The following is a 26,976-nucleotide window of genomic DNA, read 5'->3' as shown; positions in this document are numbered from 1 at the left end:
TCTTTATGTACTTGGTTTCCCCATAGCTTGAGGTCCGACCCATGCAAGGCTTGGTTCGTTCCAAAAAAACTTGTAAATTTTCTTTTATGTACTTGATTTCCCCGTAGGCTTGAGTCCGAGGACCATGCAAGGCCTTGGTTCTGTCCAAAACTTGTGGATTTTCTTTTATGTACTTGGTTTCCCCATAGGCTTGAGTCCGAGGACCATGCAAGGCCTTGGTTCTGTCCAAAACTTGTAAGATTTCTTTTATGTACTTGGTTTCCCCATAGGCTTGAGTCCGAGGACCATGCAAGGCCTTGGTTCTGTCCAAAACTTAAGATTTCTTTTATGTACTTGGTTTCCCCATAGGCTTGAGTCCGAGGACCATGCAAGGCCTTGGTTCTGTCCAAAACTTGTAAGATTTCTTTTATGTACTTGGTTTCCCCATAGGCTTGAGTCCGTGGACCATGCAAGGCCTTGGTTCTGTCCAAAACTTGTAAGATTTCTTTTATGTACTTGGTTTCCCCATAGGCTTGAGTCCGTGGACCATGCAAGGCCTTGGTTCTGTCCAAAACTTGTAAGATTTCTTTTATTTGTTTTATTTTTCAACCACCAGCCCCTTCACCAAGGCGGGGATAGTTGGCCTGAGGCCGGAAGCCCCTAGAGACGCCCGCGCCCTTAGCACTGCGAGACGTAGCCCCTAGCAGAGGCTTACGTCGGAGCAACAACTATATGCCGCCGGAGACGGGGGAAATCCCGGAAATTTCTACCTGCTAGAGAGCTGACTCCACCGCCACCTGCGCCAACGCGCAAGCTTCCCCACAGACGGCGCCAATTGTAAGGACACAATTCTCTGGCGGCCCAATAAGGATGTTGGGCTCGCGCACGGAAGATCTCTCACAATATAATTTGTAGAGAGTGGGCTTGAAAAGCTAGCCGTTGGTCAAGTAGCGTTGTCCGGTCATGGCTTTAGAGGAATCTACGTAGAAAAAGGGGATTGGGTATGAACATTTAAGCCCTGAGGCGTCGTACCCCGTGGGATGGAGCTCCTCGGAGTTGATTCGAGGACCTGTTGAGGTCTTCTCTCGGTTGCCCAACGACGGACTTTCTTCCATGAAGTTCGGTGTTCCTGAGATGTTTTCCCATGTCGTCTCTCTTTTTTCGGAGGTGGAAAAAGGGGCCCCCTTCAGATCTACTTACTTCCTTATTTTATACTAGCTTGCATTCATTGCCCTTCGTCCACGTGTAGGGTCAATCTTTACGAACACTGACATTTGTCCCATCAGTCCAATCCCGGAATTGTTGGGGATGGTTTGATAAAGCTGCAGAGTACGGCTCTGTCAGGCGTTGGGCCTTATCTAGAAGGGTAGTATGGATAACTTCCCCAAGATATTCTGGATTTCCTTACTAATTCGTCCCTATACCAGTTTTGCCCCTTTATTCTGGTGGGATTATGGATCTGCCGAGGACTAAACTGTCCTCGGCTGCTTCCCAAAAATTGTTTTGTGCTCTGCGTTGTAGAGCTTGGGCCACAGCTCTCCTCGGATTGGGCCTTCGGACGCTCTAAGGATAAATGGGCCTGGTCCACGAATTGTTGGGCCCCACAAGAAATTATTTTAATGCCAAAAGTCCAAAACATAGGAAAACACGTTAATTTCATGGAATAAAACAAGGAGTATCAATATAAAGACAAGAAGATAGAGCATCCACTATATAAACATTCATTGCGCTGGTTCACTAATAATCTAATCAACAAAATTTATTAATTTGAAACACCAAACAAGAGTTCAAACATGTCGGACAAGGATCAATATCAGACCCACGCTCATCACATCACTTCTAATTGACACTCTTCATTATCAGTTGTTGAGACATGAGAGTTGAGAATGACAATGTACATGACACATAGTCTGTAAGAATTATTTTTTTTTCTCTCCTTTTATTGGAAAAAAGAAAAAGATGGGGCGGACAGAATCAATTTTCTATTTAAACGTTATCACATTTACCTAAAAAGAGTAGCTGATCTATAAGGCGATATATTTGATGCCTTCATTAATGCCAATCAATTACATTTCATTTTGCCTTACTCGGGGACATTTTTCCCACATATGATATGACCAAAAAAGAGTGAGACTAAAAAGGACTAATCAAGTTGTTATTAAGGTTCGAAATCACTTGTAAACCCAAAATTTACTTAGTAAACAGCCAATGTGTAGCTTAGTATACATACCCCAACAACACACACTCAAAAATCAAATCCAATCAAATCCTTATAATTTGGGGCATCACAACTACCCCACTTAGATTTCTACAATTCTTGTCAATATCCATGTGCTGCAGTGCCCTCGAACCACATAGAGTTATTATGTTTGGTCTAATACCAATGTAGGATTGAAAAGTATACGCATGCTTAGTACTAGAACACAAATAACCAATAAACCTATGAGGGTTTAGGCACGTACCACTAAATACCATGACCAATAGTAAACATGTGCTTGCGCACTTGGCACATAACCAAGCAAGCCTTCCCTTTCAAGATGACTTTTGATTAAAAAATAAAATAAAAATAGGTGTATCATTGTGATATATCCCCCCTCACAGGGGCTGCCCACCATCCTATGAGACGGGGATTATTTATCACAAGGTAATCACAAGGATACCTAATATCAGCTTCTCTTAATGGGGTACACTAATATTTAGAAAGAATGAAATCTAAGATTTCGTCAAATATTAAGAATGAAAAGGGAATCTAACCTTATATTTAAAGTAAACATTCACTCATCATAGATTGGGCTTAAAACTCTATGCTCTACCTCAATATTAGACTGGACCACAAGTCGAATGAAAACAAGGTGTACCAAGTCCAATATTAAATATGACCAAAAGATATTAATAAACCCTCAAGTATATTAAATGAGTCACATCTAATTTGTATTTTATAAAATGGAAGCCCAGGTCTAACACAACTTGCAAATGATATATCTCCAAAGCATCATTTTTTTAAGTGATTCCCAAACTTGATCTAATGTCTTCAAGAGAATTTAGACATTCTTTGGAGTTTGCTAGGGAACTTGTTAGTTGTTTCTTTGGGTGGGTAAGACGAGAGTCAAAGAGTGCTTCTCATAGCTTACGCAAATGGGGTTTAAGTGCTTGTTTCTGAGGTCTTTTGGTCCCTTGTTATTTTCCTCCCTCAGCACTTAGTGGAGGCTTTGAAAAGAAAACTCTGTTCCTTAGTGTGTATTTATAATGTCAATTGCAGCCAAAATAAAAAACAAGTCATGACAAGGATATCGTCCATAGGACTTCTCTCTAAACCTTTTATTTGTACTTGGGCTTTTATGTCCCATTTGAACTTGCAGTGGTCTCTGGTTGGACTAGTGGGATATTTGGGTCAAGAGGTTTTGACTTCGGCCATTAATATTATTTGTGGGAATGATTTGGAAGATCCAAACAAAAAATAATGGTGCAAATCACGGCTAAAACTCCTGAAATCATAAATGCCAAATAGGAATAGAACTTGCTATTAGTTTATAACATGGGATCGGGTTGGTAGGATTTGAATTGGGTTGGAATAGGTTTTCTAGGCTCGGGAAAGGCCCAAGCCAAAGCCCACTTCTTTTTTTCTTAAACTTCTTTTCTGTTGTTACTATTCTAATATCAAATATCATCACACCCTTATTAGTTATTATTCTACATCATGGTACAAGTACATCCTATTTCATGTTTTAAATGTGGACAACAATAATATATATATATATATATATAGAGAGAGAGAGAGAGAGAGAGAGAGAGAGAGAGAGAGAATGTACATAAATTTATGGATGTTTTGTGTACGGGATGTATGTTAACAAATGTGTGAGTACAATCATCGTATCTTATTTTGATAATCTTTTATTTAACTAATCTCTCTCTCACTTCACACTTCAACTCACTTTATCACCAAAGATCCAACACTTATTCGTGGCTGAGCTCCACTTTAAAGAGGGGCATGGATAGAGCGGCCTGAATGAAGGCAAGTGGTGGTAATTTATGTGTCTCATGTGGCCATGTGTAGCCTTGGTTTAGTAGTTTGGTTTGGTTATGAGATTTGATTGGAAATGATTTTGTAGTGTTGCCAATGTTTGTTGGTTGTTCCCATACAGGGTCTCTGCTTTTATATATATATATATTGACGGATGATATGTTTTACATGAATATTTTCATTGTGGTAGGACAAATAGAATGAGACAAGTGCTTCATGACATTCAAAGTAGAAAAGCTTTCTCTTGGCCAAATCTCATTAAAAAAAAAAAAAAAATCCTAAAGTTGTTGAAATTTCAAAGAAAAGGAAAAACCCATTAAGAAAACAAAATTAAATACACCAATTCTCCCAATTATCATATAACTGCAAGTTCTTCTATTAGAAGGAGAAAGAGAGAAAGAAATTAGTCAATGAAAACTGTGGTGAAGGAATAAAAATTTTCAAAATTGAACTTCCAAGGAACAAATAAAAGATTAAACTATGGTAATCACACCATAACCAATATATATATAAAGAAACAAACAATTAATTGAAATAAGGATCATATGTAGATCATATGTGAGATTGAATATTAAGTGGCTATGGTAGTTACTAGGGTTTTGAGGTGGCCGGAAGAAATGAGTCCTAATGCGAGTCTCTCTTTATTTTTAGTTTTTTGAATCCTAACATTAGTGAGTCTCTCTCTCTCTCTCTCTCTTTAATATAACCTAGCATGAGTCTCTCTAATATTGCTAACAAATTAAAGATATTAAAAAATAAAATAAATTATAATGAGGTGTAAAGTTGTGAAGCTTGCAAAATCGATATGTCAAAATTTTAAAAGGTCAACAACTTCAGTTTTATATTATTTATAGATTTCTAGCTTATAGATACATAATTTGTGTGGGTGACTACAAACCGTAAAGTTAAAGATTTTTGCTAGACATGATGACTAAACCGATGTGTCAAAATTTTAAAAGGTCAGTAAAAAGTCAAAAACTTCAGTTTTATATTATTTTATAGATACATAATTTGTGTGGGTAATTACAAATAGTAAAGTTAAAGTTTTTTGTTGGACATGATGACAAAATTATTATTTTTATTTTAAAAACACTTAAAAAAGTCAAGTTTGGGTTAGGACTAGGTATCCATAGATACAAATTTGAGTAGAAATTAGGTACGAGTACTTAACAGGTATCGAGATCTGAGTATTCATAAGTAAACATTTCAAGTTAGGTTCGAGTATACCCAACTCAAACTTGGTCTATGGCCAATCCTACATGATACATCTTCTTTGTCATTAAAAGTTTCACTTATTTTTTTAAATTATTTTCTAATGTCGGTTACTAGAATTTTATCTTATGTTTTATTATAAACTGAGATGGGTTCAAGTTACACTTAGTGTAATTCTTATAGAGTTACACCCTTTTTAAACCGTAGATTCCCAAAAGATCGAACGGTTAAAAAGAAAACACTGTTATCCATTATTATATCATTTAATATTTACCAAATTAATAGCATACACATTATCTCTCTCCTTATTAAATGCTTTTTGTGTCTCTTTTTCTCTCTCCTTATTAATTTTTTCAATTTTCATTGTAATTCCTTTTTCTATGCAATTCCTAGTACGTCTCTACCATCTCCATCTTTCTATGCTTTTCTTATTTTAGTCAGTTTTTTTCTCCACTAAATAAAACCTATCACTTTCCTCATCCTTTTTAACAAAATGTTCAAGCAAAACTATTCACAGCAGGAGGCCAGGAGCTACAAATAACATCAGACAACTACAACAAGAGTACAAATTTCTTGAAAAAAACTTCTAATTATTTTTAGTACTCAAAGCATTTTCCCAAATTGAATTAGAGCACTAGTTTGAGTACGACCCCTATACATGTGCTAGTATGCCTCAGTTTAATGAAAGTGGGCCCTGGAATTTTTTGCTTTCTATATATAGTCGATTGATTCCTATATAAATAAGGAAATGCTCGTTAACTAGGCAAAAGAAAAATTAAAATAAAACAACCATTATATCTTATTTGCATTTCTCATTCACAAATCCATCTCTTTTGAATTTTTCAGCACTCATGGATATTAGCAAAGAGTTGGAAAGACTTGTGAAGCAAAAAGAGGAACTGAGCGCAGTAATACAAAAGATAGATATGCGTCTCAACAATCTTCAATCGTCTGCTTTCGCTCTTGCAAATTACTATGTTGTGTTTCAAGGAGTCATATTAACAATTATTTGCAATGGTGCAAAGAATCTCAAGCCATCGGACCGTTGGTTCCTCTTTACTATCTCTATATTAGCAGTTTTACTTAACTTGTCTGCGTTGATTAAAGCTGGAATCAAGTACATTGAAAATAAAGGTACTCGAGAAATTTTTTGGTTCAGGCTCAGCAAAGTGTATGGGAAAATATTCATGCTTGATTGTAGCTACGAGGACGAGAAAATAAATTCTGATGCCTTTTTTTCAATTGTGCTTGAACATTTTGTAAAAAAGGGATGAGGTTTTATTTAGGGGAGAAAAAAACAAAGAAAATAGTAGAAGGAATTGCATAGAAAAAGAAATTACAATGAATGACTTAATAAGGAGAGAGAGAAAAATATAGGAGCATTTAATAAGAAAAGAGATAATGAGAATGTTATTAATTTGTTAAATATTTAATAGATGTAATGGATAATAGTGTTTTGTTTTTAACCGTTTGATCTTTTGGGAATCTATGGCTTAAATTAAATATGAAATATACTCCTACTCCTACAGGTTGTCGGAAACACAATTTATATATATATATATATTTAACAATATCTTATTAATATAATCTCATCAAACTCTCGTCTTTGAACTCTCCGATCTTTTGCTATGGATGATTCATACTTCTATTCTTTTCCAACGGGTTATAGGTTTCGCCCCACCCATGAAGATTTAATTTTTCATTATCTAATGAAAAAGGTCAAAGGTGAGCCATTACCGCCAAACAGGATTTTTGACGTAGATCTTTACCAGTACCATCCAGAGGATCTCGCTAGTAAGTACTATAGTCTATATACTACTATCTATTACCTTCTTCCTTTAAACCCTAATAATGGAAACCATAGTATATTAATTATCTTCCTTTTTCCTTTACTTTTCTTTATTTATTCTTTCCCCTGCTTTTAACGTGATTGGTTTCATACTATAGGTTGTTGTTGTATATTATATATTCACCTTTTTCTTTTTTCTCATATATATATATATATATATATTAACTTCTTGGTTTAATTCTTTCTTTCTCTTCTAGATAGAAGAAATTTCTCAGTGATGTATATATACTGCTATATATTTTACGACAATATAACCGTGTGTGCCGCTTCTTTCTCTTTTTTTTTTTTTTTTTTTTTTTTTTTTTTTTTTTTTTTTTTTTTTTTTTTTTTTTAATCATACACAAGTTGCAGATTGTAATAACTATAAGATTTTAGGAAAAGTTAAGCGACAAATTAATATGTTATTAGATACTTAAATTTTTTTTCACTTCAAAATCCTTTAAGCCCCTCTATTTTACTATTAAAAATTTTAAATTATGTGTAAATTTTATTTAGTGATCGTTCATATTTTAAAAGGAAATTATACAAGTACTCATCTAATAAAATTGACAAATATCGCTAGCTCTTTAACTTTAAAAGCATTTAAAGTATATGTTCTTTAAAAAAACAAAACATTATTTTGCCAAAATATTATATTAAAAAAATCTCTTTATTATAAACTATTTTTCTTTTATAAAATAATCTCTTTTTATTTTGTTTTTGAAGTGTTTGGGATACAAGAATGCATTATTATTATTTTTTAAGAAAAAAATATGCGGCGATTTTATAGTTTAAGGTTTGGGGTAGGTTATACTAACATGGTATTATTTAGTTCATCTGAAACTAATTGATTTATATGCATTTTATATTTTTCTACTACTAGTATTAACAATTAATTTAAAAAATAATTATGCATGACTTAGTGAAAGAGAATATTTTTTCTTGAAATATATAAAACTAACTTAATGGAATTTTCTTATATACATGAAATATAAGAAATCATATTAAAGACATTTGTTAATTATAATTATACATATATAGTGTGTGTTATTTTGTGAATTTTTACTATATATATATATATATATATACACACACACTTAGTTTGACACTTTTGAAAAAAAGTAAAATAAAATAAAAATTATAGCTGTGTCACTCTTTTGAGCATTTGTATTTGGTCGTGTAAAAATCACTGTCCATTTTAAGTTTAACATATGAACCTATTTTTTCTATTTTACATACTTATTTTTTAAAACATTACACATCATATTATCTAAGTGGGTGAATTTTGGACTTGGTTGATTATAATGTGATTTTTTTTTATTACTACACGAGCACTCTTTAAAGTAGTTTAATGTTTTCTCTTTATCTTTTGTTTTATTTTTTTTTAGCCTTTTGTTTATTTTAGTGACGGTTTGGATAAAAACGCGTGTGCGTTTATGCTTTTTCTGTGCGTTTTTTAATGGGTCTTGTGTACTGTTCACGGGACTCATGAATACTTTATTAAAAAAAAAAACTTTAAAATTAGGTCCCACGATACTATTCACATATTTAAAAATTATTTTGTTATGATGTTTTCAGTTTTCAATTTTCAATAATAAACAGTATCTAAACAGACACTTAATGGTGAGTAAAATAATCATATTAATTTCTTTTCATTGAACAATAATCAGGAAACTACAAGCTAATTAATGAGGACGCGAGGTACTTTTTCACCTCAAGGGACCGGAAGTACCCGAAGGGATCTCGACCAAATCGATCCGCTGGTGATGGATCTTGGAAACCAACTGGCATACCTATAAGAATCGGACAATTCGATGAATATACAGGATGGAGAAGATCACTAGATTACTATGAAGGACCACAAAAAGGTGAAAAGTCAAAGAGAACCAAATGGAAAATGATTGAATATATAGTAAAAATTGAAGCAAATGCTCTGCCAAACAATACAAGTGTTGGAAATGGAATGCAGGTACGGATTTAATGACTTTGTCTGCTTAATTGCTGCAATTTTTTTTTTTCCTTTTATTTATTTATTTTATATATATGTTCTTTTGGCAGTTGGACAAGTGGGTTCTATGTAAGGTTTATGAAAAGGTTACAGGCAAGAAGGATGAGGATGACAACAATACACAGAACACCCAATCTGATCAAAGAAACTCATCGACATCTCCCTCTGTAAGCAATCATGATTCTTCACCTAGAATTATACCCAATTCATTAGATGTGCATAGAAATCAGCTTGAAGCTACAACCTCAACAACATTGAACCATACACATGTTTATCATAAGCCTCCCCAGATTCAACGTTCTAACCCTTTTTTGGGATCCACATGCAATTTCTTCAATCAATCTAATTACAACATGATTGATTCTTCGCCCAAAGTTGTACCCAATTCATTAGATGTGCATGGAAATCATCTTCAAGCTACTACCTCAACAACATTGAACCATACACATGCTTATTATGAGCCTCCTTTGGGATCCACATGCAATTTCTCCAATCAATCTAATTACAACATGATTGATTTTTTGCCCAGAGTTGTACCCAATTCATTAGATGTGCACAAAAATCATCTTCAAGCTACTACCTCAACAACATTGAACCATACACATGCTTATTATGAGCCTCCTTTGGAATCCACATGCAATTTCTCCAATCAATCTAATTACAACATGATTGATTCTTCGCTCAGAGTTGTACCCAATTCATTAGATGTGCATGGAAATCATCTTCAAGCTACTACCTCAACAACATTGAACCATACACATGCTTATTATGAGCCTCCTTTGGGATCCACATGCAATTTCTCCAATCAATCTAATTACAACATGATTGATTCTTCGCCGAGAGTTGTACCTAATTCATTAGATGTGCACAAAAATCATCTTGAAGCTACTACCTCAACAACATTGAATCATGCACATGTTTATTATGAGCCTTTCCAAACTCAACATTTTAACTCTTTTTGGGGATCCACCAATAATTTCCCCAATCAATCTCCGGTTAATTACAACATGAAAATGACAACTCTGAATCATACTGCAATGTCAAGTTCTTCTAAGCAGCCTACTCATGTTAGGGAGGATGACCCGCTGCTTGAAGTGCATGAAATTAACACTCTTGGAAGTATGCAAGAGCAACAAGATGATTTGTCTAAGATGACTCCAATGGCCACCAGTTCTCATAAGCTGCCTACTCATGCTAGGGAGAATGAGCCGCTGCTGCCTGAAGTGCATGAAGATGGCACTTTTGGTAGTAAGCAAAAGCAACAAGATTATTTGCCTGAGACAGGTGACATAATCAACGATTGGGTCCTTTCCGATTCCGATTTTGACACGATTAATCTTGACTCCAGTGATTGGCTCTTTTCCGATTCCGATTTTGACATGATTGATCTTGACTTCAGTGACATATTAGATGAAGATAATCACAAGCCAAACACCTAAATTTAGGAACACCCGTATATTACCTAAAAGTAGTTCATGTGGTGTTTTTCAATCAGTGTCTTTTGATGTTCGTTTTCAACTGACCTTTGGAGTAATTTTTTGTTTTTTTATTATTGCATTTGATAGTCGATTTCCCTTGATATTTACAATTTTTAACACATACTTTAGCATTCGGTTAATTGTCGTTTAATTGAGTTCGAGTGTTGTGTTTATTTCAACTGATCTTTGGAGTACTAATTTGTTTATTTATTATTTTATTTGCTAGTTGCTATCATTGATATCTACAGTTTTTTAATCACAAATACTTTAGCATTAGTTTATTTGTGAAAATCTCAAACGTTTAAGCTTAGTTGTTCTACATTCCCTAGTGTATTTGTTGCCTGGTCATCTGTATGCAAACAAGGTAACCTTGTCCACTTGTTTTACCAATTTTGGTAACAACACTATAAGTGTGGATGCTTTATTAATCTCTCAATTACAGTGTGATTGAAATACAACTGAAAACTGAATTATTAACCAAGCAAAATATTTATGTTTTCCAGTTGTGAGCTAAATAAGGGCAAAAGATTGTGCACCAATGCACCAATCTAACACCATGAGATGTGTCTAGAAAACATTCATGTCAAGCATGCATGAAGAACTACAAATTAAATTGTATCATACACTGTTTAAACTAATTAATTGGAAAATAAACTCCTAAATATTTAAATCCTATTTTTTTTTCTTCTCAAGAGCTGAAATAAACCCTTGCTCAACAGTAATTCCTCATGGCTTTCCCCACTTGAAGATATTTTAAGTGTTATTACAAATGTCTCCACCACAAATACATCTAGGGCGAAAATTAAGTACAATTCCTCAAATGCAGTAAATTAAGTTCCTAGTTAAATTTACACACATCTCCATTGATTAATGCAACATAAACAATATATTATTTTCTAAAGAAAATTCGGATGTTTAAATTTAACTGGAGAATTTATACACTTAGAAAGTGTATTTAAATTTGTCCAAATATCCAACTCTAAAATAGAGGATCCAGGTGGACTTGAACCACCAACCTCCCAAACCACATAGTTTGAGCGCTCTCACCAGTTTGAGCTTATAGATCCGTGTACAGGTAGAACCAGTTTCTCAACCAAAAAAAGTACAGGTAGAACCCAATAATAACACAATTACACTGCAATAAGCTTTGCCTAATGCGGTAACATTTAGATATGCAACCTAGAAAAAGAAATCAACTAAACTACCATCAATGGACTGCCATACACAAAATATTAAGAAAGCATATCAACAATAGTAATTGCCGCCTATCTCAAAAGGGTAAAAAATTGAAAAAAACAAGCTTCCATCTACAACGCATTGTCAGGGTTTATATAGGATATTATTCACATATACAATATATATGTTAATAGCATCACAGACCTTTACAGTTCATAGTCCCCCACAACAGTTTCCTAGGAGAGCAATGTCATCAAAAGTAACTTCCCCAATTGCAACACAACAAGATTATCAAGCAAATGTCTCAGGCCAACCATAACTTTCCCATTTGAATGAGATATTAAGAGTTAGGGCTAATGTAAGATATAAAAAAACTAAAGATGGAGATTCACATAAATAACTGACCTTGTGAAATGAAATAGAAACCACAAAGGGATATCACTGAATCATGAATTGAATTTTGCCTTGAGTTTCTGACTTGAATTGGAAATTGCATTTTACCAAGACGAATAACCAACCTTGTATAAATAAGGTATTGGGTATTCGATGTACGATTTTAAATCAACAAAGTCCAGTAGACGCAATCCTTGAGGTCTCACACGAAGTCTTCAGTATCAGTCTCAATAATCTTCAAATCCTAGGTGGAACATGGAATTACAATAATGACCTGATGATGATCAACATTTACAAAATTTATGCCCGACTGGAGAAAGAAATTCTCCTAATCATAATCGTCAAAAACGAAGTATGGACCCTTAATAATTATAGCAATGACAGTCATATAAGTAAGAACATATAAATTTATTAAATGAAAGCTCACTATTCACCCCAAAATGCACAACAACAAAAAAAATCAACTTTATCAAACTAATAATCTTATTAAAACCGCACCAAAAAATCTGTCAACAAAGGAGTTTGGTGTAATTTGAGGCAGCAACGCAAAATCAACAATAACAACAACCCAAAATATGATGGGTAGAGAGACATTTACTTTTTAACATTCAAGCAATGACAAATAAAGTAACATATTACAGGAAGCTAGAAAATACCAGCAAAAGTGTCGAGCTAAATGACATGACATTGGAATAACAAACGGTTATCTTTATCCTGGTTCGTGAACTAGAGCAACTTTGAAAAGGCATCATAATTCTGGAAGCTAAAGCAATTTGCTTCACAACAAACAAACGCCTTGAGGAATTTCAAAGGGAAAATCTACATTAACAAAGACTTCAGCCCCAACACAGTTACACAAGTACAAAGAGGCACTCCACAGCAGAACTGACCAGAATACACCATAATACGAGCTGTCTCAAGAGACATATTCCCTGCATCCAGTGTAATGATACGATAATTAGGAAACAGAAACAGATGTCCGCCTAGCTCTACCACAAAACAAAAAAGCCTTCACTGCCCAGCAGCAACCAGAGATATCACAAAATGGAAAACAGAAACAGAAGAACAAAAATAACACTAGGAAAAACAAAAGGAGTGCCCTACATTGAAAGGAGAAGAAGTTTATACATAAGCGAAATAATTTTTTATTGATAAACTACATATGCACCCAATAGGGCTTGAACAGTTGAACTCCCAAACTCACCCTCCATCCCATTATTATGGGGAGAAGAAAGTGCCAGTTGAGCCATACCGTCCTATAGCTCATTATCATGGGGAGAAGAAACATATTTAATGCAATTAAGCAAAAAGAAAAGTACAAACAAGATAGGCACAAATGAATTCACCAATTCTGCTACTGCTAATAATCACTGGAACGACTAATAAGCCAAAAAAAAAAGAAAAAAAAAATGAGAAAAAAAAGGTAATCATAGAAGACAATCATCCAGTTGAAGTTTGCCAGACAATGACTGATCAAAATACATCAAAGCCACAAAAAATAGCTGTGAAAGTTGAAAATTCTTTAAGACACAAGTAGAATAAGTGCATCACAGGACACATCATAATAATCCATTGGCAAATGAAGGAATAAAATTATAAAGATTTTGCTAAAAAAGCATTAACATGCAACACTTGTCTTGATATTACCTTCGCTGTTATAGCTAGCATAAAACGTCCGGGCAAGTTAGGAGTCAAAGCAGCAGATTTCTGCAAGTCATAGAATTGATCAACCATACATATGAAGAATCCACAACTAGGCCCAGAACTTGAACAGCAGTGATTCTGGTTAAGCAACTTGAGAGCACGCCACTTTATACGGTTACATTATGTAATACAAAGCTTTACACCCCACAATTGATAAACAGATACAGAAGTTGAGTACAAACTGTACTGAACACTCGAATCCTAAATGAGGAACATATAAAGCATTAAGTCCAAACACGACTTGTAAAATAATAAATGACCAGCGCACAAAGGCATTGAATAATTCTAGTCCGAAATATGATTCCTCCCCATTCATATGCAATTGTAAGTAACCAATTGTAATTGTGTGGTAGAATGAAAATTATGGGAGTAATAGCTTGTGGCATTGTGCTAACATTTGGTAAATAAAAATGCAAAGTACCAACTCATTTGCTTAGTTGCTGATATTATTTATTATATTTCTCTATGCATGCCACCTCCAGTTGGATCCACGATTATGAATAAAAGGAATAGCATATCCTTATTTTTTAAAATAAAATGAAGCACGTTGTGGAGCATATTGTAGTTGAAAATTTATGTGTTCTTTCATGCTGATAATATGCTCAAAATTATTAAGCTTGCTCAAATAATTGGGCTGTAAATTGTAATAGATTGGAAATTAAATATTGCAAATTTGCAATTACCTTTTGTGTTAATGAACCTTTTGGATGGGCAGCATAAAGAGCAGCTATTCTGGCCACGCTTGTCTGTATAGGGTAATGTATGCTAGTTTTTTGCGTTTTGAGTCTTTTGACTTTTGAGAGAGAGATTAATTAAAAAAAAAAAAAAAAAAAGAGAGAGAGAAACACGCACGCAAGGGAGGAGCCCGGCCCAAAAGCCCAAAATGGAAAAAAAGGGCTGGGCCGTCTCCCTCCAAAACCCAAAAAATAGAAAATTTTATTAAGTGTGGTTTTGACCTGCCATGCAAGCGCACCCGTCATGGCAAAGGTCGATTGATAACAACACATATTATATTATACCTCTCTCGCTTCTCTCCATCAGATTGATTGATTGATTGATTGATATAAACAACACAACATATATGCCAAACTTCTCTCATAAGCTTATACAAACCAACCAGCCTGTCTATTTTATCTTCACAATCAACGGTCCCCGCAAGTAAATCCTTGTGCGATAATCAAAATCCATCGCCAACGATCTGATCCTCGGACACGTCACCATTTCTTGAAAATACTGAAAAGTTTATCAAATTCAAAAACCAGATCGAGATATAAATTATAAAACACAGGATTTCGATTCTTTTGATTACGAACCTCTGGTGAAGAAATATATGTGCTATTCGTCGAATTGAATTGGTCCCGAAAGTATAATCCTTGCGTTATAATCAAAGATCCTCAGCCATGTCACCATTTCTTGAAAATACTGAAGGTTTATCAAATTCAAAACAATTGAGCATAAATAATCAATGAAACCGGGTCAAGAAAACAATTATAGAATAAAGGATTTCGAATCTTTGATTACGTACCTCTGGTCAAGAAATTTATATGCTATTCATCGAAATTGAATCGCTGAGATTGAGATTCGTAACGGTCGTGACGAACTGAATGGAAAAACAAGAGTTGCGTCGATTCAAGATTCAAAGAAGCAGATATACCAAACAAAACGTTTGAATAGTGGAATCTAAAGCTTCTTTGTGGTACCTTCATCCGAACTCTGTGGATCTAAAGCGAATAAGAAACGGTAATCGAAACGTTTGAATAGTGGAATCTGATATTGGAGAACGGTGATCGAAACGGCAAAATGCCATAATCGAAACGTGGAAGAAGAAACGGCCTGGTCTAATAGGGAGGAACAGATCCAAGAGAAACGCTTCTTATGTGAGAGAGAGAATAATAGCGGGCATGAAAGATGAGGCGGGTGAGGAGAGAAGGAAAGTTTATATAGTGGAATCTTTGGTTTATCGGACGATTGTGAAAAAATTATAAACGGTTGGATTTGAGAGATGAAAAAGGAGTGGTGATTTTAGGGTGCAAGATTTGGGTAAGGCATCGACGGCTCTTATAAGAGGGAGAGAAGGTTCTCGAAAAATTTTGGTTGGGGTGAGATATTTTTAGCCCTCACACGTGTTTAAATGCTAGTGGTCCATGTGAGTCACCGACGAAAAAAATCAAGGTATATGGTATATACTATATACAACCTGTTTGGCCACTCGGGTACTTGTATAGGTGTTTATGGGTGAGTCGGATTCGGGTTGAACCTAAATTGAATATGTCAAAATGTAAATTTTTTTTTTTTTTTTTAATTTTTATGAATGAAAAAAAAAGACTCATACATCTCACTTAAACTCGAATTCTATGGTGTGGTACCATGGAAGTTGATTTGGGCTATCCATGTGACACAACATTTTAAACTAAAGTGTTACAACTCGAATCACAACTCTCGAATTCGCAAGGATGATAATTCAAGAAACTCCTATCATTAGGCTACCACCCTTCGATGGTGTCAAAATGTTAATTGAAATCACTTGATAAGTTAATTTTTGAGGTGTGGGTGGTTCCAATCGTTTTTGATATCGCTCCGAATCAGTAAGGTGGATGGCCTGGCTTTGGTGGGCTATCGAAACGGTTGAAGACCTGCAAGGAACAAAGCACAATCAAAGAGGAGACCGGAGAAGACCGGTCGAACCCCCTCCGATGGAGAAGTTAGTCTCGTAGAGAAGGAAGTTCCAAGTATTTGGGAAAGTTGTCTCAGAGCAATCCTTACTGCTGTCGGGTTCAGACAGGTCTTTTATATAGGGAGTCTGGGACGGTTATTTGTCCAATAACCTCCCCAGGACTTGTGGAAGCCAACAAGTCCGGAGTTAACTACCTCAACGGCTATAAAACTGTAACCGCTAACGGAAGTTAACTTATTCGAAAGATTTGTTGAGATAGTTGTGGGTTTAGTCGAAAGTTCTAAGTGTTGCGCTTTCGTCTGTCTGGTGTAGGACGGTTTGGTCGTCCAAGGATATCCGATGATTGTTCATGGACGACCCTAATGGACGATCATGTTGTCCATGGGAGACTTAACTTATAGAGTGGTGCTATTATCCATGAACGTTTCTCCTTCTTCTGGGTTAACTCTTGGATCAACCTGCACTGTAAGCTGTGGACGATCCATTTGGACGAGCTGGAGATGGATTATTTTCCGCTTCTCTATCAGTTGCCCCTTTGTTCAAAAGGTCGTCCAGGACATTGTTGTGATTTTAACAAAATTTCACTTTTTCGTACGCCACGTGTCGCGAAACTGTTGGTTGGCCAATCGTGTCAATCTCGTTTTCCAAAGGAATCGCCACGTGTCAATCTCTGAGTGGCGAGTGTCGTTTCGTTGACCTTGTTGCTGGGGCCTATAAATAGTGCATTCTCTTTCATGCCCCTCACTTTTTTCCTCATTCTCTCTTCTGCCAACTCGTCCAAGCTCCTCGTCTAGCTCTCGTCCTAGTTTCATCAGGTATTTCCTCTTTCTTTTTTTAGGCTCTCATTTTAAGTCCTCTACATTTCAACCATGTCTTCGTCTTCTAGTTTAGAGAGAGAGATAGACGAGTACCAGGACGGTTCTTCTGAGAGTGAGGGTAGTGTAGATAGTTCGTCCTGTAGTGATTCCTCAGACGAGCATTACTCGTCTGGGGTTCCTGGCATTCCCTTAGAGGAATTTCAGGAACAACGTCATAGGGCAGCTTCTGGATCTGGGGCTAGTTCGTCCAGACAGCCATCTAGTCCCCCTCAAGACGAAGAAGAGGACGAAGAAGATGTAATCTATAGTTGTGCCCCAGAGGTAGCATCCACCTTAGACAGTGCTAAGTTAAAAACTTTTGTAGATAGATATCAAATCCCTAAAGAGCTTAACCTTCGTCTACCCAAGGCTGGAGAATGGTGTTGTTCTCCTTCCTCTGGCTTAGGGGTATACGCTTCTTACCTTTTAGCTGGTCTTAGGTTTCCCCTAAATTCTTTTTGCAGAGACCTCTTCCAAAGGTTGGGTATTGGACCTAACCAACTCAACCCCAATGGTTGGAGGACGATAGTTGCCATGCAAGAATTATGGCGTGAGGCATTGGAAGGGGACCGTCCAATTACAGTGGACGAGTTCCTTTACTGTTATAAGCCCTCAAAGATCAAAAAATTTGCTGGTTTCTACCAGTTCTCGTCCAGAGGTTCATATTACAGTTTAATAAAGGGTCGTAGTTCGTCTGACCGGCTTTGGAAAAAAGAATTTTTTATTATTTCTGAAAATTGGGCTGGGGACCCAACTGATGTGGGTAATCCCCTCTTCCCACCTTTTACCAGCCCTCTAGGTCGTCTTCGTCCTGAGGGTATGTTTTTCTTTCCATTTTATCTCGTTCGTCCTTTAAAATTTTTTTTATCTGTCAATCGTCTAACCCTTTCTCTTGGTGATGCAGCTGTTGTTCGTCCACACTTGGATAAGTTTTTCTTGGACCGTATAGAAGTGGTTTGCACCTTTTCAGGAAGGACTTTCCACGACTTAGTTACCCTTAGTCGTCTAGCAACTTGGGGACTTGGTCCAGTTCCTATTGCTGAGAACTTAAGTCACGAAGAGCTCACTCGTCGAAGTAAGTGTCGTTCATTATATTTTATTATTTCAGCTCTCCTTTCTTTTTTTTCTTTTTTTTTTTAATTTTTCTGATTAATTTTCCTCGTCATAGGGATAAGCACGATAAGGGAAAACAAAGAGAAAACAGTGGCTAGCGGGGACGAGGATGTTGCTGCCCCTACTGCCAAAGTGGCTTCCATCCAGGCTGGGAAGAGGAAGTCTAAGCCAATCTTAAGTACTGTGGACCTGGACGACCTCCCCAGTCGTCGTGGCCACAAGAAGCAAAAGTCAAGTAAGACTTCCCTTCCAAAGGTTCCTAAGTTCATACCACCAACAGTGAACTTGGACAAACTTGTGGTGGACGTGGAGCCCGTCCAAACAGTTCATCCTGTCCAGTCTAATCCTCCCCCTCCTCCCAAAGCTTCTCATAAGCCTAGCCCTTCTGAGTCCTCTGATCGTCCACCTAATTTGGTTCTGGACGAGGGTTACGCATGGAGGACGTTCAAAGGAATCGTCACTGAGCGTGAAGTTAACGAATGTTACAACATGTCAGTGAAGGAGTTTGAACGCTCTAGCATCCATGACCTTTTCAAGGTAAGTTTCTTCCTCGTCTTTGTGTATAAACATTTTATCTTGAATGAAATGTCTAACTCTTTTTCGTCCAAATGCAGGCTATGTCAAAGTTTTATACAGCAACCTGTCAAGCCAAGGAGCTTGCTTCAGATGCTAAGACGGCCAAGGATAAGGCTAAGGAGCTAAGCCATGAGATTTTATCCAAGAAGGGGGAGGTCATTAGTTGACTGAGGATTTTAATCGTCTGCTGGGAAGCGAGACGAAGTTGAAGAACAAAGTGGAAGAGCTCAAAGCTGACAACTTAGAGAAGGATACCCGCATCGTCCATCACGAAGGACAAGTTTCAGAGCTTACCTCGTCCTTGGAGAAGGCACGTTAAGAAGCAATTGCTGCCTTTAAGAAGTCTGACGAGTATAAGAATCATTTAGACAGTCATTATGCAGCTGGTTATGAAGACTTCCGTGCTGATGCCAAAGAGGCATATCCTGATTTGGACTTCAACTTTTTCAAGCTTCCTCTTGCTACAGAGAGTTCCGTGTTGCAGACGAGTTCAGAGGACGTCAACATCGTGGACGATGCTAACACTGAAGTCACTCAGGACGACCCCAAGGCTAGTTTGCCTAAATGATTTGCAATTTAAAATTTGTTTTACTTTTATCTGGAAGTGCACGTTGTTTTGGGCTTTTTTTTTTTTTTTTTTTATTCCAGTTCATATAAGTACAATTGTCTCGTCCTAGATTGTGGACGAGTTTCATATACAGTTTCATTTTCACAACTTAAGGGGTTTTTGGACGTTGGTCGTCCACCCTTCTTTTAATTTCATGAAAGATATGAATACTTCTATTTTCATCTTCCATTGTGTTTGAATATATACGTTTCCAGCTTTATGTATGAAATTTTTATTTTCATAAGTCATATCATTTGACTGTGTGGTTCGTCCACCCAGGAATTCAGTTCACCTCGTCTTGAGCATGGGGGTGAATTTTTATTACATCACCAAGATAGAGTAAATTGATTCCTTTTAGCTAAATTTTTCATCATTCCAAAATTATGGACGATCATTTTGTCGTCCTTGATGATTAGACTTTTCAGCGATTTCTCGTCCAATGCAATGAATTGTTAAGCTAGTTTTGAAATCCTTGCTCGTCCGTGTCTCGGACGAACACTTCTGGGAATTCATCTCGTCTTGAGTTCTAGACGGGTATGCCCTTAACTTAGGTTTCATCTCGTCCTATGTTCTGGACGGATGAACCTTGGCTTTATTTTTAGCTTAGGTTTCATCTCGTCCTATGTTTTGGACGGATGGACCCTAGCTTCATTTTCAGTTTAGGTTTCATCTCGTCTCTTGCTTTGGACGGATGTACCTTTTCATTTTTCCTTTGGAGGAAGGCTTATGGACGATATATCCTTGCATCCAAGGATTTCATTTGTCCATGCTTACTTTCTTTTTTGTGGATCAATCTGAATGAACACACAAGGATTCTAATAATATACTTGAAAACACAATATATATATATATATATATTTGAAAATCCAAACTTATGTAAACATTCGTCCACAGGCATGGCACATGCTCGTGAACTAGTGCCTTATTGAATTAAAAATACAAACCAACTCGTCCATGAATAGCACAAAAGTGAAAACACTAATGTACTTTCTAGGGGATTATTAAAATACTTAAAAACACTCGATAGTAGTAAACATCTTCTGCTCGTCCAGGTATCTCGTCCAAGGACACTGGTGAAGAGTCATCACTCATTGATGGTATTTCCTGAGGTGCTCAACATTCCAAGGGTGTTCCAGCCTCCGCCCATCCAAAGCTTCCAAATAGTAGGATCCTTGCCTTTTGCAGTTGATAACCCTATAAGGTCCTTCCCAATTTGGGCCAAGTTTCCTGTAGGCCGGATTTCTTGTTGCCAAGGTAACCCTCTTCAGGACGAGATCCCCGATGTTGAAACGCCTAGGCTTCACCATGGCGTCATATTGTCTTGCCATGAGATTTTTGTACCTCGCTGTCCTCTGTTCTGCATCCATCCTGACCTCATCCACAAGGTCAAGGTTAAGACGGAGCTGTTCCTCATTTTCTTCAGTTTGATACTTCCTCACCCTGTGGCTCGTCATGTGTACTTCTGCCGGTATAACTGCCTCACTTCCATAGGCTAGTTTAAAAGGAGTTTCTCCTGTTGGAGTTCTCGCTGTCGTTCTATAAGCCCATAAAACACCTGGTAATTCATCCGGCCATATTCCCTTTGCCCCTTCAAGCCGAATCTTGATGATCTTCAGCAAGGATCGGTTTGCTACTTCTGCCTGGCCATTGACCTGTGGGTGGGAGGGTGAGGAGTAATGGTTCTTCATTCCAAGCTGTTCACAAAATTCCCTGAAAGGTGTGTTGTCAAACTGTCGTCCATTGTCAGACACTAGTACTCTAGGTACCCCCGAATCTGCATACAATGTTCTTCCAGACGAAATTCTTGACATTCTGCTGCGTAATTTTAGCTAAGGGTTCGGCTTCCACCCATTTTGTGAAGTAATCTATTCCTACCACCAGAAAATTCATTTGCCGAGTTCCAGTCGGAAAGGGCCCTAAAATGTCTAGTCCCCATTGCGCGAAAGGCCAAGGGGCCATCATTGGCGTGAGATATTCTGCTGGCTGTCTGGGAATGTTGCTGAAGCGTTGACATTGATCACATACTTTGACATATGCTTTAGCATCAGCTTGGATGGTTGGCCAATAGAATCCGCTACGGATGACTTTATGGACGAGTGATTTGGCTCCCGAATGGTTTCCGCATGCTCCTTCGTGAACCTCCCTCAACATGTAATTTGCCTTGTCCGGAGCCAAACATCTTAAGAGAGGTTGGGAAAAACCTATTTTGTATAACACCTCGTCCATAAGTATATACTTGGCTGACTTGACTCTGAGCTTCCTAGCTTCGTCCTTCTCTTCTGGAAGCCATCCGTCCTTTAAGTATGACACTATTGGGGTCATTCATTTTCCGTCACCCTCTATCTGCATCAGTTCTGGAAGGTCTATACTCGGCATGTAGTGTACTTCATCCATCTCGTCCAACGCCTCATTCGCAGACGCTTCCTTCGCCGGAGTATCTGCTTCCACATTCTATTCCCTTGGGATTTGAACAAAATCTGCTTTTTTGAATTTCTTTACAAGGCGTACTACCTTCCTTAGATATTTCTTCATTCTGTCTTCCTTGGCTTCACATGTCCCATTTACTTGGCCTATGACCAATTGAGAGTCTTCCAAGACAAGTATTGAGTCTGCTTCTACGAACTTGGCCAGCTCCAACCCCTTTAAAAGGGCTTCATACTCCACTTCATTGTTAGTAGTCTGGTATTGCAAACGGGCCTTGTATTTCAATTTGTCTCCTTCTGGTGACTGTAAAACAACTCCTATTCCTTCAGCATACAATGTAGACGATCCATCTACATGGACGACCCATTTGTTATTGTAGTCTCCTTCCCCCAGATCTTCGTAACTCGGAGTGAACTCTGCGATGAAATCTGCTAGGGCTTGAGCCTTTATTGCATTTCTCGGTTGGTACCGAATGTCGAATTCACTAAGTTCCACTGCCCACTAAATCAGTCGTCCTGCGGCTTCCAGCTTGTTCATTGCCTTCTTAAGCGGATGGTTCGTCATGACATTGATGACATGAACTTAGAAGTAATGTCTTAACTTCCTAGAAGCCGTTATCAGTGTAAAAGCCAATTTCTCCATGAGCGGATACCTTCCCTCTGCTCCTCTGAGTGCTCGGCTAGTGTAGTACACCGGTTTTTGTACTTTCCCCTCTTCTCTGATTAAAACTGAACTTACAGCGTGTGGGACACCGCTAAGTATAGGTACAGTTCTTCTCCTTGCACGGATGGACTTAATAATGGGGCAGTTGTGAGATAGTCCTTCGGGTCTTGGAAGGCCCTTTGACATTCGTCCGTCCTTTCAAATGCCTTCCTGGGGACTTTAAAGAAAGGTAAACACTTATCTGTGGCTTTCAAAACAAACCTGTTCAAAGCGGCAACTCGTCCTGTGAGGGATTGGACTTCCTTAATACTCTTCGGTGGCTCCATGTCCAATATAGCCTGGATCTTGTCTGGATTAGCCTCAATTCCTCTTTGTGAAACCATGAACCCCAGAAACTTTCCCGACGATACTCCGAATGCACACTTACTTGGGTTCAACTTCATCTTATATCGCCGAAGTGTTTCAAAGGTTTCCTGTAGGTCGTCTAGATGGCTTCCCTCGTCTATGCTCTTCACAAGCATGTCGTCGACATAAACCTCCACATTCCGTCCTATCTGTGGACGAAACATGTGATTCACTAACATTTGATAAGTTTCCCCTATGTTCTTCAAACCGAAGGGCATCACTTTGTAGCAAAACAAGCCTTGGCTGGTAATGAAGGAAGTTTTTTCCTGATCAGCTTCATCCATCTTGATCTGATTATATCCTGAGAAGGCGTCCATGAAGCTCAGCAACTGATGGCCAGCAGTAGAGTCCACCAGTTGATCAATGCGTGGCAGAGGATAACTATCCTTGGGACATGCTTTGTTCAAGTCAGTAAAGTCTACACACATTCTCCACTTTCCATTAGCTTTCTTCACCATCACCACATTGGCTAATCAATCTGGGTAATAGACTTCCTTAATGAACTGTGCCGTGGTCAGTTTCTGAACCTCTTCCTTGATCGCCTTATCCCGCTCGGGAGCGAATACCCTCTTCTTCTGACGAACAGGCTTAAAAAAGGGGTACACATTCAATCGATGAGTGATCACACTCGGGTCGATTCCTGGCATGTCGTCATGACTCCATGCAAAAACATCGATACTCTTTCTCAGGAACTGGATGAGGTCTTTTCTTGCCTTCTCCTTCATACCTGTTCCAATTCTGGTGAATTTCTCAGGATCATCTTCTTGCAAAAGAACATCTTCCAATACCTCCGTGGACTCTGCAACAACTCTTCTTTCCTCGATGCTCATTGTCTGCACCTGTTCGTCCAAAGCCATCATGACTAAGTAGCATTCTCTAGCTGCCAACTGATCTCTTTGTGCTTGCCCTATCCCGTACTCTGTAGGGAATTTGACTGATAGATGGTAGGTAGAGGTTATCGCCTTCCAACTATTAAGAGTTGGTCTTCCAATAATGGCATTGTATGAAGACGTTCAGTCTACCACGAGGAAATTGACTTCCTTGGTTATCTGTTGTGGGTATGACCCTACCACAACTGGTAATGTAATGGTACCCACGGGCTGCACCTTCATTCCTCCAAATCCTATCAGTGGTGAGCAGACTGGACGAAGTTGATCCCGTCCAAGCCTCATCTGTTGGAAGGCAGGGTAGTACAATATGTCTGCTGAGCTTCCATTGTCAACTAACACTCTTCTGGTTGTATAATCTGCAATAAGCAGTGTAATGACAATCGCATTGTCATGCGGGTGATGGATCCTCTCAGCATCTTCGTTGATGAAGGAAATGGTTGGCTCGTCCATTGATCTCGTCCTTGGTGATCGTCCAGAGAGCTGGACGTTTTGTACCGCTTTGAGATACGTCTTCTTCGACTTGGAAGATTGTCCCATCGAGTTCCCTCCGACGATAATCATTATCTCTCCTAATGGGGGCCGGGATGATTCCTCTATTTTGCCTTTCAACTTCTCATCTTTATGATCCCTTCCAACGAAGTGCCTCAACTTTCCTTGTCTGATAAGGTTCTCAATTTGTTGTTTCAGGTCATAACACTCATCCGTGTCATGCCCATGGTCCCTGTGAAAGCGACAATATTTGTTCTTATTGCGCTTATTGGGATCCCCTTTCATCTTCTCTGGCCATTTTAAAGAAGGATCGTCTTTGATTTGCATGAGCACCTGATCAAGTGGAGCGTTCAGGGGCGTATAATTCTGGCTTCTTCCCAAGGGACCTGTCTTCCTGTTATCTCGTTCCTTCTTATCTTCCGCCCGTCCCTTCTTTGGACGAGGGGCTTGTTCTGAGTGTCGAGCTGGGTGCGCTTCCATCCTTTCAGCTCTTTTCGTCTTCTTGGCTATGATCGCATCTTCTGCATTCATTAAGTTCTGAGTCGAATGGACGAGCTCGGCCATGGTTTGAGGCTTCTTCTCATATAGCTTGTGGATAAATAAATCCGAATTAATCCCGTTGTGGAAGGCTGCCAGTAGAAGCTTGTCGTCCACCTCGTCCACACTAAGGGCTTCTTTGTTGAAGCGAGTGATGAATGACCGCAGGCTTTCGTTCTCCCCTTGTTCTATGGTCAGTAAGCTGGACGAAGAGCACTTGTGCCTCTGTCCCCCGATGAAATTGTTAACAAACAATTTGCTCAACTCTTCGAAAGAACTTACGGAACTTGGGGGTATTTTACTGAACCAAACTCGTGCCGGGCCTTTAAGGGTAGTAAGGAAGGCTCGACACATGATTTCATCAGGGACCCCTTGAAGGTGCATTGTTGTCTTGAATGTTGCAATGTGATCAAAGGGGTCACGCGTCCCATCATACGAGTCCAGGGAAGGCAGTTTGAACTTTGATGGTAGAGGGTGGCCATTGATGGAAGCCGTAAAAGGAGAGTCAGTTCTGTGGACCAAATCTTCTAAAGGATTCGTTCTCCTCATGTTCTCCTTCATCTCCTCCATGACTTTCTTCATTTGGTCCATCTCCTCTTTCAAGTGTGGCACTGCCCGTGAAGTGGTGCCTCTAAACTGACTTCCAATCTCAATATTCTCTCTGTCACCATGGCCTTATGTCTGTCCTGCGTGTTCCTCACGTGTCTGTCTTCTCTGATTGATCTCCATTCTTAACTCCTGGTTTTGGCGAGTCAATTCTGCCATTGCAGCCACCATGGATTGCACATGCTGAACGGACGACGTCTGCATGACCGGTGCAGATTGGCAATCACGCTGGGGATCACTTGAAGCGCCTTTGCTTCCCTGACGACCAGGGCTAGTAGCCCTCGACCTGGTCCTGACCATCCTAACCCTTTGTCGCGGAAAAGAAAGTCGCAAAGCAACCTTCGTTTTCCCACAGACGGCGCCAACTGATATCGCTCCGAATCAGTAAGGTGAATGGCCTGGCTTCGGTGGGCTATCGAAACGGTTGAAGGCCTGCAAGGAACAAAGCACAATCAAAGAGGAGACCGGAGAAGACCGGTCGAACCCCCTCCGATGGAGAAGTTAGTCTCGTAGAGAAGGAAGTTCCAAGTATTTGGGAAAGTTGTCTCAAAGCAATCCTTACCGCTGTTGGGTTCAGACTGGTCATTTATATAGGGAGCCTGGGACGGTTATTTGTCCAATAACCTCCCCAGGATTTGTGGAAGCCAACAAGTCCGGAGTTAACTACCTCAACGGCTATAAAACTGTAACCGCTAACGGAAGTTAACTTATTCGAAGGATTTGTTGAGATAGTTGCAGGTTTAGTCGAAAGTTCTAAGTGTTGCGCTTTCGTCCGTCTGGTGTAGGACGGTTTGGTCGTCCAAGGATATCCGATGATTGTTCATGGACGACCCTAATGGACGATCATGTCGTCTACGGGAGGCTTAACTTATAGAGTGATGCTATTATCCATGAACGTTTCTCCTTCTTCTGGGTTAACTCTTGGATCAACCTGCACTGTAGGCTTTGGACGATCCATTTGGACGAGCTGGAGATGGATTATTTTCCGCTTCTCTATCAGTTTTCATCTGTTTAGACATTGGTGGGAGGGGTTATGGTGGTGGCTTCAACTGATTTAACGTCGTGAGAGGATTGTAATTTATAGGTTAAGTTTTAGTCCACTATATTAGACCCAATATGATACGGACACGTGTTTACACGCATCAAGTCATATTCATGGTTTAATAGGAATTAGGGGGATTTGAAAAATGATTATCTCATTGTTTCTATTGGAATTAGATTAGCTCATTTTCACAAAGTGAATGACTAAGTTAATAAAAAATAAACTTTAAGAATTAATTTGTCAATTGAAGTAAAATTTAAGGAATTAAATTAATTTATAATTAAAAAAAAATCT

General features: G+C 38.4%; 2 protein-coding genes and 1 long non-coding RNA gene across 4 annotated transcripts; 1 reads left to right on the top strand and 2 right to left on the bottom strand.

Moving 5' to 3' along the window:
* Positions 1 to 6,063: 6,063 nt before the first annotated feature.
* LOC115958551 lies at positions 6,064 to 12,319 on the top strand. The gene is made up of 3 exons (XM_031076977.1): positions 6,064 to 6,346; positions 8,711 to 9,009; positions 9,099 to 12,319. Exons 1-3 carry the CDS (start codon positions 6,064 to 6,066, stop codon positions 10,485 to 10,487), a joined length of 1,971 nt encoding a protein of 656 aa, XP_030932837.1. The 3' UTR covers positions 10,488 to 12,319.
* A 327-nt stretch (positions 12,320 to 12,646) lies between these two features.
* LOC115974327 lies at positions 12,647 to 15,823 on the bottom strand. Of its 2 annotated transcripts, XR_004087902.1 has the most exons (5): positions 15,325 to 15,823; positions 15,113 to 15,221; positions 14,483 to 15,032; positions 13,743 to 14,000; positions 12,647 to 13,027 (listed from the first exon to the last, which is right to left on the bottom strand). It is a non-coding gene; the product is annotated as an uncharacterized LOC115974327 (long non-coding RNA). The 2 variants fall into 2 exon arrangements; XR_004087901.1 differs by having other exon boundaries at positions 13,743 to 15,032.
* Positions 15,824 to 24,131: 8,308 nt separating this feature from the next.
* Positions 24,132 to 25,625, bottom strand: LOC115958537. Its single transcript, XM_031076954.1, has one exon. The coding sequence runs from the start codon at positions 25,623 to 25,625 to the stop codon at positions 24,132 to 24,134; it is 1,494 nt and encodes a 497-aa protein (XP_030932814.1).
* Between the last annotated feature and the right edge of the window lie 1,351 nt (positions 25,626 to 26,976).

This window comes from Quercus lobata, chromosome 2 (assembly GCF_001633185.2).
Source record: "Quercus lobata isolate SW786 chromosome 2, ValleyOak3.0 Primary Assembly, whole genome shotgun sequence".
Taxonomy (NCBI): domain Eukaryota; kingdom Viridiplantae; phylum Streptophyta; class Magnoliopsida; order Fagales; family Fagaceae; genus Quercus; species Quercus lobata.
This window is presented reverse-complemented; position numbering and strand designations above follow the sequence as displayed.